This window comes from Balaenoptera borealis, assembly GCF_965194805.1.
Source record: "Balaenoptera borealis genome assembly, chromosome: 4".
NCBI lineage: Eukaryota > Metazoa > Chordata > Mammalia > Artiodactyla > Balaenopteridae > Balaenoptera > Balaenoptera borealis.
The window spans coordinates 19,480,039-19,497,329 of NC_138861.1; the positions used below are offsets into that span (position 1 = coordinate 19,480,039).

The 17,291-nt window shown below is 40.6% G+C and overlaps 1 protein-coding gene and 1 pseudogene across 6 annotated transcripts in view; one reads left to right on the forward strand and one right to left on the reverse strand.

The window, feature by feature from the left end:
* The window catches only part of LOC309628576 (riboflavin kinase pseudogene), a 215,942-nt pseudogene that overhangs the window by 71,344 nt on the left and 127,307 nt on the right, over positions 1 to 17,291 (reverse strand). The gene's annotated exons all lie outside the window — the stretch shown is intronic.
* METAP1 (methionyl aminopeptidase 1) overlaps positions 1 to 17,291 on the forward strand; it is a 66,592-nt gene that overhangs the window by 22,397 nt on the left and 26,904 nt on the right. For all 5 annotated transcript variants that reach the window (XM_082391750.1, XM_082391749.1, XM_082391748.1 and 2 more), the window contains one exon: positions 13,547 to 13,598. In XM_082391750.1, the coding sequence (XP_082247876.1) occupies positions 13,547 to 13,598 (52 nt within the window). The remainder of the gene's footprint in view (positions 1 to 13,546; positions 13,599 to 17,291) is intronic.

Sequence of the window (17,291 nt, forward strand, 5' to 3'; positions counted from 1 at the left end):
AATTTCCTTGAAAAATAACATTTTGAGAAAATATTTTACTTTCTAGGGTTATAAAGCATTTGTTTCTAATTTAAAACCACATATGGGTAGCAGTTTTATATTTTATGCCCTTTAGTTAGAAATTATTTTGTTATTTAGAGGGGTGTGTGTGTGTGTGTGTGTGTGTGATGGTAGAAGGTATTAAATGGCAATTTTACATGGAATACCTTAGTTTGGACCCAGAATAGGTACTTTCAAATTCAGGAATGCTTTTTATATATTGAGCACTCATTTAATATTAAATGATTGATTTTGGCAACTCTTAAACCTTCTATTTGTTGAAAGTTTCAAAATAGAAACAACCAAGTCTTATAGTTATGGAACCACAATACGGCAATGTGGTTGCTAAAGCAGTATCTCTAGAATTTATAAAATAGGCTTGTTGTATCTTTTTGAAAGGACATTTTCCTGAACTTTTTAATGTTACCCTATTCCTTCCTCTACCTTGTGTCTAGTAGGTCTTCTTGAATAGGCAGGTAGTTTTTTGTTTTATTTTGTTTTCTTTGTTTGAAAATGAGGAAGAAAGGACTTGCTTGTAACCCACCAGAAGGAGTTTAAAAAGTCATGCTGTATAACGTTCTGGCAAAGTTTGCTCGTTTTTGTTATTTAGAGGTTGCATTTTACCAACATGAAGAATTAGTAATCTAGTGGAGTGATTTGCTTAGCATTTTTTTTTTTGGCCGTGCCCTGTGGCTTGCAGGATCTCAGTTCCCGGACCAGAGATTGAATCCGGGCCATGGCAGTGAAAGCCTGGAATCCTTACCATTAGGCCACCAGGGAACTCCTTTGCTTAGCATTTAATAACTTTTCAATATTGTAATTTAAAGTTAATGAGTTTATTCTGTTTTTATGTAAAGTCCTTTCTGGGAGCTACTGATGCATCAGGATGGTTAAATTCTATTCAGTATAGTTTTTTAAAAAAATTATTTATTTATTTATGGCTGTGTTGGGTCTTCGTTTCTGTGCGAGGGCTTTCTCTAGTTGTGGCAAGTGGGGGCCACTCTAAATCGCGGTGCGCGGGCTTCTCACTATCGCGGCCTCTCTCTCTTGTTGCGGAGCACAGGCTCCAGACGCGCAGGCTCAGTAACTGTGGCTCACGGGCCCAGTTGCTCCGCGGCATGTGGGATCTTCCCAGACCAGGGCTCGAACCCGTGTCCCCTGCATTGGCAGGCAGATTCTCAACCACTGCGCCACCAGGGAAGCCCCTCTGTTCATTTTTAAAAAAAAATCTTTTCTGCATTCAAATGGGATAATTTCTTTCAGTCTTTTAGTTCACTGAATCTTTCCTTTGACATCTTCATTTTGCTATTGAGTACATCCAATTAGTTTTTTAGTTTGGCATTGTATTTTTCAATTTTAAAATTTTCATTTGGTTTTTCTTTACATCTTCTTTGCGAAGATTTTCTTTTTTTCCCATTGATTGAAGAGTGTTTTGATTGATTGTTGGAATGCTTTAATAATAGCTGCTTTAAAGTCTTTGTCAGTTAATGCCAACATTGGTGTCATCTTAGCATTGGTGTCTGTTGACTCACTTCCCTTGTAAATTGAAATTGTCTAGGTTCTTTATATGCTGAATAATTTTAGATTGTATCCTAGAGATTTTGAATATTATGAGATCTTGAGTCTTGTTTAAATCTTGTGAAGAATGTTGATATTTTAAGTTTTAGCTGGCTACTAATCTGGTTAGATTCAGCCTGCAAGTTCTAACATGCCTTCTTTGGGTCCAGTGTCAGTTCAGTTTTCAAAACCTAGCAGTGCCATTCATATCTGTCCCTGAGACCTGGACGATGGCCTCTCTATTCTGTTCTCACACACATCAGTATTGTATTATGAACAGCTTTATGGGGTCACTTTCTGGAGCTCCTTCCTGGTACTTTCCGGTTCCTTGGGAATTCTCATTTTTGGTCCTCTGGCCAGAAAGCTGGGGTTTTAGTTACCTGCTTTGCTGCATACTTCATGACTGTGCCTTGTCTGGGCCAAATGACAGGAGGACACAGAGAGAAGAAAATAATGGGGTTCAGCCCCACCCTCGCTGGACCATAGCTTCACTGATCAGAGGGGAGATGCCTCTTCCTCAGAACTTTGACTCCTATGAGCTCACGTTGTGTGTTGCCTCAGGATCACTTGGGGTTTGGGGTGTGAGAAGACAGAAACGAGAAAAGAAGGTGGACTGTATTCTGAGCACTAGGAGTTCCCTTTCCTGTTCCTTGAGCCAGAATTAGAGGGCTTCTGGACTGCTCTGTGTTTGTGCCCCGGTGGTCCCTTCCATGTTGCCCCTGGTGATTTTGGTGGGGGAGGATGGTAAACTCATCACCAGTTCAGTGGTTCCTCAAATAGCTGTGCCATACATTCTGTTTGGGTTTTGTAGTTGGACTAAATCTGTGAACCTCTGACTTTTGTCTCCTTTACAGTGGCTACTGATGTCTCTGCTCAATGTTTCTTTAATTTAAAAAATTAAAAAAGGGGCTTCCCTGGTGGCACATCGGTTGAGGGTCTGCCTGCCAATGCAGGGGACACGGGTTCAAGCCCTGGTTTGGGAAGATCCCACATGCTGCGGAGCAACTAGGCCCGTGAGCCACAATTGCTGAGCCTGCGCGTCTGGAGCCTGTGCTCCGCAGCAAAAGAGGCCGTGAAAGTGGGAGGTCCGCGCACCACGATGAAGAGTGGCCCCCACTCGCCGCAACTAGAGAAAGCCCTCGCACGGAAACGAAGACCCAACACAGTCAAAAATAAATAAATAAATAAATAAATAAAATTTAAAAAAAAAAAATTAAAAAAACAACCCTAAAACCTGGCTTCCTAAGGTTTGCTTTTGTGTCTGAATAGCTTAGAATTCTGCCAAAGATTAGTCGCAAGTTGTGCTCACACACCTTGAGCTGGCAGGCTGTTCTCTGTGATGGTCTCTGTGTTAGCTGGAGAGCCTGTTCAAACCTAAGGTTCTTCCCGACTCTTTTTTTTTTTTTTTTTTAATTTTATTTATTTTTGGCTGCCTTGGGTCTTCGTTGCTGCGCGTGGACTTTCTCTAGTTGCGGCGAGCGGGGGCTACTCTTCGTTGCGGTGCACGGGCTTCTCATTGAGGTGGCTTCTTTTGTTGCGGAGCATGGGCTATAGGTGCGCGGGCTTCAGTAGTTGCAGCATGTGGGCTCAGTAGTTGTGGTGTGCACGGGCTTAGTTACTCTGAGGCATGTGTGGGATCTTCCCGGACCAGGGGTCGAACCTGTGTCCCCTGCACTGGCAGGCAGATGCTTAACCACTGTGCCACCAGGGAAGTCCCTCTTCCCGACTCTTGCATCCCCTTCCCCAATGCGCAGGTTCCGTGGACAGTGATGCTGGTCAGCTACAAAGGCCACAGTCATCACTAGCTGCCTAATTGCCGTAAGTTTTCATAAGCTAAGAATTCAGGGCAGGGTTGACACAGACATGTTAAAAATATACAGGTGCATCACCTTTTCAAATTTCAAGTTTAAATTGCTTTTAAAAATAATAAGATTGAGGGACTTCCCTGGTGGTGCAGTGGTTAAGAATCCGCCTGCCAATGCAGGGGACATGGGTTCGATCCCTGGTCTGGGAAGATCTCACATGCCGTGGAGCAACTAAGCCCATGCACCGCAACTACCGAGCCTGCGCTCTAGAGCCCGTGAACCACAACTACTGAGCCTGCGAGCCGCAACTACTGAAGCCCGTGCACGTAGAGCCCATGCTCCACAACAAGAGAAGCCACCGCAGTGAGAAGCCCGCACACCGCAACGAAGAGTAGCCCCCGCTCGCCACAACTAGAGAAAGCCCCGCGGGCAGCAACTGAGACCCAACGCAGCCAAAAATAAATAAATTTATAAAAATAAAATAAAATGGATAAAACTGTTATTGGCCACACATTTTTACACACTTTTCCCTACATTGCAGTTGAGGAAAGTGGAACGTAGAGATATTAAGATTTTTTTTCCCCTTACAGCTAATAAATGATCAAGCTATGGGACAAGTCTGTCTGACTTCAAAGTCCATGATTTTAGCTGCTGCCCTAAACTTAATTTAGAAAATCATGTGTGAGTTTTTAGTTGTCCCTACCTGTAAACCCTTTATGAATTATGAATTATCCTTAGTAGTAAGTAGGTAATGGATATTTTTGTAGTGTTAAAAAAATTAGGTGAAAATACTAATTTTCTTTAACATTTTAAGTGCTTCTTTTATCTCTCTGATGGTTCGTTCTTCCCCCTCTCTTTCTTGATTTAAATTGGTGTGTAAACTTCTGTGTTCTCTAAATGAATCAGTTGGGATAGAGATGTTATTTTATTTAAGGAAATACGTGTCTGCTTCTGTGAGGGTAAAAAAAGATGCTGGGTGAGGCAAAAGTATTTTGTTCACATAACCTATTTAGAAAAGTTTTATAAATAGGTTGTATCGGGTTGCCAACTATATAAAGGCAGATCTTATTTTGCAATTTTGATATGCATGAATCTAGTTACCACAGAGTAGTTAAAACCAGTCTCCCAACAACATGAGTAATGACATGAAGTACATAAGACTTCACTGCTAGCTCTTCAGTCCTCAGATCACTGCGTAAATCACAGCTGTGCGTCTTGATCAGTGAGTGACCAGTCCCTCCACTTCTTTCAAAGCCTGTCAGCAGTTGGTCCCTGTGCATCTGTCACTCGGTTCTCTTGCAGACAGCAGAGCCTGTAGTTGCCTAGCTTTCTTGTTTCCCAATGATAAACTTATGTGACATTTTACAAAAATGGATCATTGAAAGAAGGAATTGGCTAACAAAGATGGAAGTGCAACAAAGAAGTGCTAAGTGTTAATGCTGGAAGTGAAATCTAAATGGAACATAAATGGAGTTGTGGAAGAAACAGCTGACCCAGGGGAGTGTTGACATTGCCCACCTTTCTAGAGACTCTATAGATGTGCAGCCAGAGGAAGTCGGACAGACTTGTTGACATAAATGAGGAAAATGGTTGTGATGAAAAGAATGATGGTGTCTCAGGGGAAGTGACACCCATAAAAAACTTTAAAAGAACTCTCAGAGGTATTGAGAGTGCAAAGGATAAAATTTGGAAGCTGTTTTAAACCTAAAAAGGCGTATGACAATCTGCCAAGCATAACAATGATATTCACTCTGTTTACTGAGTTATACAGTGGGAAGAAGGCACACGTATTCAAATTAGTCTTGATAAGTTTTTAAATAAAGAAATAAAATACTCTAATTTTCAATATATCTAATGTTTTAAATTACAGTATACTAAACAAATATTAGTTTTACTTTTTCAGTTTCCTGTATATTTATAACCTACAGTACAAGAATTTTTTAAAACATCTTGTTCAATTATTTATTTATTTATTTATTTATTTATTTATTTATTTATTTATTTATTTATTTATTTATGACTGTGTTGGGTCTTCGTTGCTGTGCACAGGCTTCTCTAGTTGCAGCGAGCGGGGGCTACTCTTCGTTGCGGTGCACGGGCTTCTCACTGCAGTGGCTTCTCTTGTTGCAGAGCACGGGCTCTACGCGTGCGGGCTTCAGTAGTTGTGGCACGTGGGCCCAGTAGTTGTGGCTCGCAGGCTCTAGACCTCAGGCTCAGTAGTTGTGGCACATGGGCTTAATTGCTCCGTGGCATGTGGGATCTTCCCGGACCAGGGATCGAACCCGTGTCCCCTGCATTGGCAGGCGAATTCTTAACCACTGTGTCACCAGGAAAGCCCAAGAGAATTTTTAATATTTTGATAAAAAGTTTTAAAGGTCATGGAACAATTGTGATTCTCCCTGTTGATTATGAAGATTGCTTTTTACGGTTACAGCTTGTATGGTTGTTTACTACTATGCAAAGCAAGGACTGCCTGTATTAAAAATCAGTTTTATGGAGTTCTTCAGGACCATTCTGTGTATTAAAGTTTTAATTTTGGGTTTGTGGATGGAGATCAGGGATGCTGTAAACTCAAGTCTTCATCAGGTTGTTCCTTCATTTAAAACCCTTTAATGGCTTTTTCTGTTGTCATTAGAATAGACCAGAATTTTTAACAGGCTCTGATCTCTGCCTCTGTCTTTAGCTCTTGTCTTCTACCTCTTGTCACAGCACTGTGTATTTTTTCTGTTTAGCCCTTATGACTTAAACTATGTAGTAAATTGTGTGATTAGCCATGTAATATTTGTCTAGAATAGGCCTATATTGTTCACTGCTGAATGCCCAGCACCTATGTGCATATAAACATGTGCTTACGAGTCTGTTCATTCATTCATTCATACATACAAGTACAGAGTTCACGTTACAACCACATGGCACTCTGTATTTTATATGTGCATGGATATAATTTTTTTCTGTGGCGGGGAATGATTGCTTTCCCAAGCTTCTCAAAGGCTTCAGTGGTCTGAAAATGTTAAGTATTGTATTATAGGAATTGATACAGTGAAATGTATACTCAAGCCTAGATGGTATCATTAAACATTAAAGATATTCACTTTCCAGTCTGCATTTGAATATTTGGACATACAAGATATTATATATGGCTCTGAGCAAGAATTTAAAATTATTACATTGTCTGTAGAAGATAAAATTCATTTTAAAAATGGTTATTTGTGTTGGGATATATTAATATAGTAGCATTTAAAAAATCTCTATCAATTTTACATAAGATATAAGACAGAGTAGAGTTGCTGTTGGGTGGGAAATCGGCTGCTTGGCAAATTTCATCTTCTAGAAAATTGTAAATTTATTCTAGTTTTCAAACTGTGTTTTCCTTTTCAGATTACCTATTGATTTTTTTTTTTTTTGGATCCTGATTCAGTTATATCTTAAGTTCTTTAAAGGGGTTTATTTAGCTGGAATCTTTAATTTTTTCAGGGAAGACTATTCACAGTATTGCTGTAGTATTGGCTGTATCAATACCTAGGAGACATGTAAGCCACTTTAGCCATACTTAGTTCTCATTGGGCAGACATTCAGTTGCTTTATTCTAAGCTGGCATAATGAAAATGGATTGAAAATTGTACCAAGCATAGTTGGTATGCAGATGGTTGTCCTGGTGTTAAGGAAACATTGGAGTTAAGGCCTGGAAGTGAAGGATGGCAGTAGCATGCCTACTGTGCTGCCATGGTGGGATTTTTGCCTCTGGGCTTGGTGGACTCAGACTGCGGTCCTAGGACCTGCCCTGAACTTCTCCCTTCACTCCCTTCCTTCCATCCCTGACCTCTTCCTTGCTGACAGTCTTACTACCATAAGCATCTCTGCTGTAGGCTAGACTGGAAGAAGGAAAAAAAGAAGCTCCAGTCTGTCTCGTCACTTTTGCCAGTCACGTCTATGAGGAGGAATAGTTTGGAGAGGGAAGGAAGAGAAGAGGTTGAAATTGCTGACTGAAGTTAGGTTTCTTAAAGTAACGTCATGTGCCTTTGCTTGCCCCATTTAAAAATTACCGTGGATAATTGGGAGTTGAGTCCATAAATAAGTACATGTAAGTGGAAAAAGCTTCAGAAAGACTGTAGTTAGTCCCTCACCCTGTTTTAGTGTGTGCCCTGATGTCTTGTTAGTCACTGTATTAGTTTCCTGTGGCCGCTGTAACAAATCCCCCAAACTGAGTGGCTTAAATCAACAGACATTTATCCTCTTTTAGTTCTGGAGGCCAGAAGTCCAAAATCAGTTTCATTGAACCTAAATCAAGGTGCTGGCAGGGCCATGCTCCCTCCAGGGGCTCTACCGCATCACTCTGATCTCTGCCCTCCTAGGCACATTACGTTTTCCTTTTCTCTGTGTGTGAATCCCCCCTCTTCCTCCTTCTTGCAAGGACACTCGTGATGATGGCATTTAGGGCCAACCTGCATAATCCAGGATAATTTCCCTATCATAAAATCCTTAATTTAATCACACATGCAGCAACCCCTTTCCCGAATAAGGTAACACTTTACAGGTTCCAGGGATTTTATTATTGCTGCTTTCACCCATCACTCTTCCAGCCTCCTTTTTGTCTTTTATTAAACAGGTGAGTGATTGTTTATCCCACTGTTCTTTGAGTTTTCGTACCTCATAATCCAATGCAATTTCTAACCAGTATATCCACCAAAACTAAAGTTGTGGAGTTTTTTTACTGACGCCTCTGTTATTGTTTTTCTACTATGATGAGGGGTCTGGAGGTGGATGTGTTGAGACTTGGAACAGCAGCCCCACAAAGTCATTAGGGACCTAGGCTTCTTGGGGTGTGCTTGTTGTTTTGCAGGCACAGCACTGCTACTTCACTTCAAGCAACATCTCCGGGTTTGAAGAGGGGAAAGGGCAAAGAGTAAAAGATAGGTGTTTCTTTTCTCAGAAGCTTTGCAGAAGCCCCACCCAACAACTGGGCTTACACTTGGTTGGCCAGACTGGGTCACGTGTCCACCTGCAGCTTCAAGGAGGCTGGGAATGTTTTTAGCAGTGTTCCCACACCTCCACTCTAGCAGGGTTCTTTGGCTGTTGAGGAAAGGGGAGGATGGCTATGAAGCAGGCAGCTTGCAGTCTGTCCTGGAAAGTGATGAAAGCAGTTCACATTTCCTTCTACAGCTACAAGGCTTTTTTTTTTTTTGGCTGCACTGTGCGGCATGTGGGATCTTAGTTCCCTAACCAGGGATGAACCCAGGCCCTCGGCAGTGAAAAGGCGTGGAGACCTAACCACTGGACCACCAGGGAATCCCCTAGAAGGCTTTTGTGTATATGATCACATTATCTTTGTTCCTTCCCTAATGGTTGTGGAGAAAAGCTGCTTAATGCTGGGTATGGTGGTAAGCACTAAGATGTCATACATTGATACTTGCTATGTGCTAGACACTTTAACTATTTTTATATATGTTAGTTGCATTATCTCCTTTAATCTGGTATGTGATCTTCTCCTGGAGAAAATCAACCCACTTTATAGGTGGAGCAACTGAGGATCCATTAAACTGGTAGTAAATATCATCATTTCCTAGACTTAAAGGTAAAATTTTAGAGCTTATAATGGTATAGCTAATACATGGTACAGCTTAATCACACCTGTGTTTTCTAGTTCCAGGTTTGGTGCTAAATCAGTGCTTTGAATTGAGTATGCGCAAACCACGCCGCCCCCCCCTGCCCCGCCCAGCCCATTCACACACTGTAAAACAGTCAGTGAGAAAGCATGACCTGTAGTCAGGTAATCCTGGTTTGGAGTCCTCTTCTGCCAGGTACGGTTCTGTTATGTGATACACAAGATTACCTAGTTTATCTGTGCTTCAGTTTTATCATTTGTAAAATGGGGACAGTGCCATCTGCCTCGCAGGGTTTTCGTGAGGATGAAATGAGATATAGGTGTATAGTGCACATATATTTAGCAAATGATAATTTACAGTTTTTACTATGGTTGTCTTCCTATTATAATTCAACATTGAGTTTTCCTTTCTTATGTAATGCAGCGGTCCCCAACCTTTTTGGCACCAGGGACTGCTTTCGTGGAAGACAATTTTTCCATGGACCAGGGTGGGGGGGGGTGGTTTCGGGATGATTCAAGCACATTACATTTATTGTGCACTTTATTTCTATTATTATTACATTGTAACATATAATGAAATAATTATACAACTCACCGTAATGCAGAATCAGTGGGAGCCCTGAGCTCATTTTCACTTGCCACTCACTGATAGGGTTTTGATGAGTCTGCAAGCAGCTGATTGATTATGGTCTCTGTGCAGTCAAACCTCTCTGCTAATGATAATCTGTATTTGCAGCCACTCCCCAGTGCTAGCCTCATCTCCTCAGCTCCACCTCAGATCATCAGGCATCAGATTCTCATGAGGAGCGCACAGCCTAGGTCCCTCGCATGCACAGTTCACAGTAGGGCTCACGCTCCTGTGAGAATCTAATGCTGCTGATCTGACAGGAGGCGGAGCTCAGGTGGTAATTCGAGCAATGGGGAGCGGCTGTTAATACAGATGAAGCTTCGCTTGCTCACCCGCCCGCTGCTCACCTCCTGCTGTGTGGCCTGGTTCCTAACAGGCCACAGACCGGTACCGGTCTGTGGCCCGAGGGTTGGCGATCCCTGATGTAATAGGTTAATACTGAAGAAATAATTTATTCCTTTTTAGTTCTTGGGACTTTTCGATTAATCTTAATAATCCTTTTTTGTGGTAAAATCATAGAAAAATATTTGTTTTTCTACTAATTTCCTATAACTCCATGGTGGGGAGGAATTGATTTTTGTGCCAGTTGTGAGTGGTTTTTGTAGTGACAACAGATAGGGGTAACTCTAGTTTCCTTCCTGTATTAGTTTTCTATAGCTGCCAAAACAAATTACAACAAACTTGGTGGCTTAAAACAACACAGATTTGTTATCTTGCAGTTCAGTATGTCTGACACAGGTCTCGGGGCTAAAAGCAGGTGTTGGCAGGTTGGCATTCCTTTCTGGAGACTCTAGGAGAATCTGTTATTTGCTCTTTTCAGTTTCTAGAGGCTCCTTGCATCTCTTGGCTGGTGGCTCCCTTCCTCTGTCTTCATAGCCAGTAATGTAACATCTCTGTGGCCATGCTTCCATCATTACATCTTTCTCTGACTCCTTCTGCCTCCCTCTTCCACCTCTTAAGGACCCTGTGATCACATTAGTCCCATCTGGGTAAACAGTGTAGTCTCCCCATTCTCAAAGTCAGCTGATTAACAGCTTACATTCCCCTTTACCTTAGTTGTAAACTAACATATTTACAGGTTTTGAGGATTAGGACACGGACGTCTTTAGGCACCATTATTCTGCCTCCTATACCTCCCATCCTCCCCAAAAGACTGAGCTCGGTTTCAGCTTCAAAACTGGAGAAGTCTTTAATGTTGCATATACCGTTTTATACAGTTGAAGTCTATTGAGGTTGTAGGTTGTAGTAGGAGGTAATGGGTTAATCTGGGATTTTTGACTCAACTGCTGCTGGTTGTGGAAGATGCGAGGGGAGTGAAGGGGAAGTAGTGAAGGTCTGGCCCTGGAGGGAGAAACCAGCCTTTCCGAGGCTGTTGGGTAGATCTCTAGGGAAAGCAGCTTTTAGCATCACTGGTGTAATGGGTCTTGATTACTACATAGTCCTAGGGATTTTTTTTTTCTCCTTCTATTTTTTCCTTAGCTCTCCTCTTATTCCTGGATTTTTTTGTGTGTGTTTGCAAAGTCAAAACGTTTGTAGAAATTTGTGAAATTTCTTAGTATTTGTAATGATTTATTTGAGTAATTTTAAATTCTTTGAAGGAAAGGCTATAAAAATCAAAGCATAAATAAAATCTATGTCTGGCTGAATTCATTTTTCTAATTTATTACTTGAGTTCATTACTTGAATTCAATTTACTACTTGAATTCATTTTCCCAATTCAGTACTACTTACTGGTGTCTGAACTATGTCACATGAACATGTTTTCCCAACTAATAAGTCTAGTCTTTCTAGTTATTTATTTATCCATTCTGATCAATATGCAGGTGTTCACTGAAACTCCTCCATGTGCCAGGCGCTCTGCTTGGCTCTGGAGATATAGTGGTAAACTTGACATAGTCCCTTCCCTCATGGAGCTTACAGTCTAGTCTAGTAGGGCTGTCAGCACGTAGTAAAGAAAGTGGATATGACTAACTGGGAGTCAAACTACTATAAATCATGGAAGAATCTGCAAAATTTTCCGTATTTTTATTTCCCCCAGTGTATGATTACTTCATTGGTTCAGAGTTCTTTTCAAATACTTCAAAATAATTTGATGACATAAAATTGAAATATAACTATGGCTACTGTTTACAATATTGACTGATGTTTTTTGGCTTATTTGAAGTATGTAATCTGAAGTTTAGGTTGCTTTATTTTATTTTGTTTCTTTTTGAATTTTATTTTATTTATTTTTTTATACAGCAGGTTCTTACTAGTTATCTATTTTATACATATTAGTGTATATGTGTGAATCCCAATCTCCCAATTCATCACACCACCACACCCCAACACCCACCACTTACCCGCCTTGGTGTCCATACGTTTGTTCTCTACATCTGTGTCTCAATTTCTGCCCTGCAAACCGGTTCATCTGTACCATTTTTCTACGTTCCACATATATGTGTTAATATACGATACTTCTTTTTCTCTTTCTGACTTACTTCACTCTGTATGACAGTTGCTAGATCCATCCACGTCTCTACAAATGATGCAATTTTGTTCCTTTTTATGGCTGAGTAATATTCCATTGTACATATGTACCACATCTTCTTTATCCATTCGTCTGTCGATGGACATTTAGGTTGCTTCCATGACCTGGCTATTGTAAATAGTGCTGCAATGAACATTGTGGTGCATGTGTCTTTGAATTATGGTTTTTCTCAGGGTATATGCCTAGTAGTGGGATTGCTGGGTCATATGGTAATTCTATTTTTAGTTTTTTAAGGAACCTCCATACTGTTCTCCATAGTGGCTGTATCAATTTACATTCCCACCAACAGCGCAAGAGAGTTCCCTTTTCTCCACACCCTCTCCAGCATTTGTTGTTTGTACATTTTCTGATGATGCCTGTTCTAACTGGTGTGAGGTGATACCTCATTGTAGTTTTGATTTGCATTTCTCTAATAATTAGTGATGTTGAGCAGCTTTTCATGTGCTTCTTGGCCATCTGTATGTCTTCTTTGGAGAAATGTCTAGGTCTTATGCCCATTTTTTGATTGGGTTTTTTTTTTTTTAGTATTGAGCTGCATGAGCTGTTTATATATTTTGGAGATTAATCCTATGTCTGTTGATTCATTTGCAAATATTTTCTCCCATTCTGAGGGTTATCTTTTCATCTTGTCTGTAGTTTCCTTTGCTTTGCAAAAGCTTTTAAGTTTCTTTAGGTCCCATTTGTTTATTTTTGTTTTTATTTCTATTACTCTAGGAGGTGGATCAAAAAAGATCTTGCTGTGATTTATGTCAGAGTGTTCTTCCTGTGTTTTCCTCTAAGAGTTTTATAGTGTCTGGTCTTACATTTAGGTCTCTAATCCATTAGGTTGCTTTATGAAATGAGTTTTAAAATAGGCATTATCATTTTTAAGCTTTTCCAAATATTTAATGTAGTGAAGTTACAGATGTTGATTTTCGCAAATAAAGTTTCCAGTAACTATTTCTTATATATAACGTTCTTTAAAATATTTCTAATTAAGGAAAGCCTGGGGGCTTCCCTGGTGACGCAGTGGTTGAGTATCTGCCTTCCAATGCAGGGGACACGGGTTCGATCCCTAGTCCGGGAAGATACCACATGCCGCGGAGCAAGTAAGCCCGTGCGCCAGAAGTACTGAGCCTGTGCTCTAGAGCCTGTGAGCCACAACTACTGAGACCGCGTGCCGCAACTACTGAAGCCCATGCTCCACAACGAGAGAAGCCACCGCAATGAGAAGCCCGCACACCGCCGTGAAGAGTAGCCCCCGCTCACCGCAACTAGAGAAAGCCCGCGTGCAGCAATGAAGACCCAACACAGCCAAAAATAAATAAATAAAATAAATAAATTTATTTAAAAAGAAAAAAAGCAAAGGAAAGCCTGACACTAATTTTCATGTTTGTTCCTTTTAGGAATGTTTTAAAGGAAGCTGGGCTACTCACAAGTTACTACATAAGAAAGCAAGTAAGTAAAGTCACACATCTCTATACCATTTTTCTTAGCAGTGGCTTTGTGCAGAAGACAAGAATTCTTCCAGCTCTGAAAGCGTATATTTGAATGTTCTGACTGTATAATCCCAAAAGCTAGAATTAGGACATTTTTTGTTCTTTGTGGTATGTAATCATTTAAATAAAATGTGACTAATATCTCTGTTAATCTTATTTCCAATATGTAACATGAAAACATGAGATGGCTGCCACGAGTGGGATCTGGCTTGAGCAATACCAGAGGACGTCCTAAACTTTTGGCGTCTGGCACCCTCTTTCCTTTGCTAGAAGCGTTTGTGTGTTGTAGGCAGGGGCGCACGAGCTATCTGGCTTCATTTAATCAAATCGCTTTCGTTCTTGTTTAGTTTCAATTTCAGTTGCTTTGTCTAACTCAAAATTATATCGCTTTGTTTTTTTTGTGTTTTAATGTTATTACTTACAGTCTAATGTTTAATTTTCCTTTTTGAAGTTCCTTTTTGAGACACCACAAAGTCAAACTATTGGCTGCTTTTTAGCTATTGCTGTCAACCACACTGATCTATTGCTGTTTCGAATGGCCTTTCCTGCTTTGGCGACTCATCCTATGAATTCAAGCCGTTAGCGTGGCTAGCTCACGACAACTCGTCACAATTACTTGAAAATTGACAAGGGCTTTTTTTCTTATAGCACTGCCATCCTTATGGGCGGATTGGCAGATAGTACGTGGTTCTTGGTGTAAGGTTTTCTTTCAACTTACTGATCTTGGTATTTTTAGTTCATCTACTTTATATTTTTAAGGAATTTGCTGATTTAATAAAGTTTGGTAGATTGTTTTATATGTGTATATACCTTAAAAATCTCATTGAGGTCAGTTGAACCACCATTTAAAGGAAAAGGAAATAAAAATTTAAAAACATATATTCTGTGGTTGTATAAAGTGAAGTCTACATTTAATGGAAATGCTAGGCTATTGTGGGAGGAAATGTGGTTAGAGATGAGGAAAAATGATGTGAATAAATGAGTTTAAAAAGCATAAATGACAGGATTTGCTACCTCCAAAGTATAGAGATAGGTTTAAACATGCCATTTTATTTTATTCACTTATACTTTAAATACTGTATATCAAATGCATTAGGTATTTTTAGAGCTCTTTGAGCCAATTATTAACATTTCATATTCAGGAACTTAAAAGCACAGGGAACTGAAGGATTGAGGTGCAAGAGTATGTTACTGAAAGAACTTGGGGCTTCCCTGGTGGCGCAGTGGTTAAGAATCCGCCTGCCAATGCAGGGGACACGGGTTCGAGCCCTGGTCCAGGAACATGCCATGTGCCACGGAGCAACTAAGCCCGTGAACCACAGCTACTGAGCCTGCACTCTAGAGCCCGCAAGCCACAACTGCTGAGCCCACGTGCCACAACTACTGAAGCCTGTGTGCCTAGAGCCCGTGCTCCGCAACAAGAGAAGCCACTGCAATGAGAAACCCGTGCACCGCAATGAAGAGTAGCCCCCCCCTCGCGGCAACTAGAGAAAGCCCGCGTGCGGCAACGAAGACCCAATGCAGCCAAAAAGAAAGAAAGAAAGAAAGAAAGAAAAAATGGGTCTCTACTCCAAGTGTTTGCCAACTCATTGAAGTGTGCTTGTTTCTTCAATATTGGGTTTCTAGGATAGAGCTATTTCATTATGACTTACACTGCAAGAGAATTAAACAGCTGGTGTTCCCTAAGTAGTTGTTACTGCACTGGACTAAGACGGTTTGTGTTTTAGTTATACCTCTAGAATTTAGTATGGTGCCATGTTTCAGATTGTGCCCTCTTGGATCTTAGGGGATGATTTCTTCAGTGGGTGAGCCTAATATTCTTGATCACTTTGGGCTGTGTTGGGTAGAGTCAGCCCTCAGCTGCCAGCCTTGTGTCTTTCACACCCTAATAAATTGACCCCACCTACCATTGTGGATGACAGTCCTAGAGGAGGGAATGGTGTGGGGAAAGGTGATCTCCAGGGCTAAGAAGAGTATTGAGAAAGGGATTAGGGGAAAAGAATGTTGGGCTGGGAAGGAGCCAGGGCATCTTCAAAGATAGAACCTCATTCCAAGAAGTAATAGTGAAATAATGTAGCAAACAGTTCATGTGCACTGATCCCTAATTAAAGATGACTGATTTATATTTATGTTCGTGAGGGATATTGGTCTGTAATTTGCTTTTAATATCTTTGACTGGATCTGGCATTAGAGTAATCCTGGACTCATAGAATGGGAAACATTTCCTCCACTTCTATTTTCTGGAAGAGGTTGTGTAGAATTGGTATTATTTCTTCTGTAAATGTTTGGTAGAATTCACCAGTGAAATCATTTGGACCTGGAGTTTTCTTGGTTGCAGAAGCTAATCAGACCTTAGGAATATTTCAAGTGTGAGTTAAATGACTCAAGAGCAGAATTTACTTTTTATGTGTCATAGTAAAGAAGACCAGTTAGGTTGTAAAGCCCTTAAATGCATGTAATCCTGATGCTTGGGTGCATATTTCTTACACATATCTCCTGCCAGAGTTTACACAGTACCATTTGCCTTTAGTCTGTCTGATCTGTAAAAGTTGTAGCACTTCACATCTCAATACTCTATTATTTTACACTTTTTACACTCACCACTGATATACTCAGTGTGTTTCTTTGCCTCCCATTTTCCTAAAGTAAAAGGTGGACATGGTTGACAAGTATCTTTTGAATAGCCAAAGATATGATATAAAAACTCGTTTAAAAAAAAAAACACAAAAGAAAAACCTCTGTGGGATTTCCTGGCAGTCCAGTGGTTAGGACTTGGCGCTTTCACTGCCGTGGCCCGGGTTCAGTCCCTGGTTGGGGAACTAAGATCCTACAAGCTGCGCAGCGCGGCCAAAAAAAAAAAAAAAACCTCTAAATAATACTTTTTATTCTACTCTTCTACCCTTCCAAATTAGTGTGCTTGAGCTTTGGATTGCGGAGGGAAGGTATTAGATAATATTTCAGAACTGGTTCCACCAAGCTTTGTGAGCACGGATTACTCTAAGCCTCACTTCCAAACTGCCGAAATCATGCATTTATTGTGAGTGTTAAATAAACAAATCTATGTAAAGTGCTTGGTGTATGTACAGTGCATAGTAAGTGCTCAGTAGCCATTCAATAATCATCTCTGGGAGAACTGAGTCAGGATTGTGATCAGAAAATTCTCTTCCAGGCAAAGCTTAGATATGGGCAGTTCTTTGGTGGCAGCTGAGGCCACCTGCACAGAACCTTTTAAAGAGGAAAGAAAGAAAGGTGTGCTGTACTTGGTCTTGGTACCTGATCTTGCACACATCAGGTACTCTTTGACACCACCTGCAGCTTACCTGGCCCTGTTGCATTGTGATGTTTGAAAGACAGCTTACAGATGTTTGCTTATGCTGTCCTATGCTTTCACAGTCATTTGAAAAAGACCAGTTAGTATGCAATTTTGTTACCGACCCCCAGTCCAATTCATATTTATTAGGTTTCTATTACGTATATGTCTGGGACTTAGGGGCTTAGATCAATTGATCCGTAAATAGTTTACATTAAGTAAAACTTACTTCGGAAGAGAAACTTTCCCTAAGTAAATTATACCTAGAGACTAGAAAAGAGCTTGCCATATTTCATTCTTATTTAGATAGCTTTTGGGTTATATTATTTGTTGGAGGTCTGC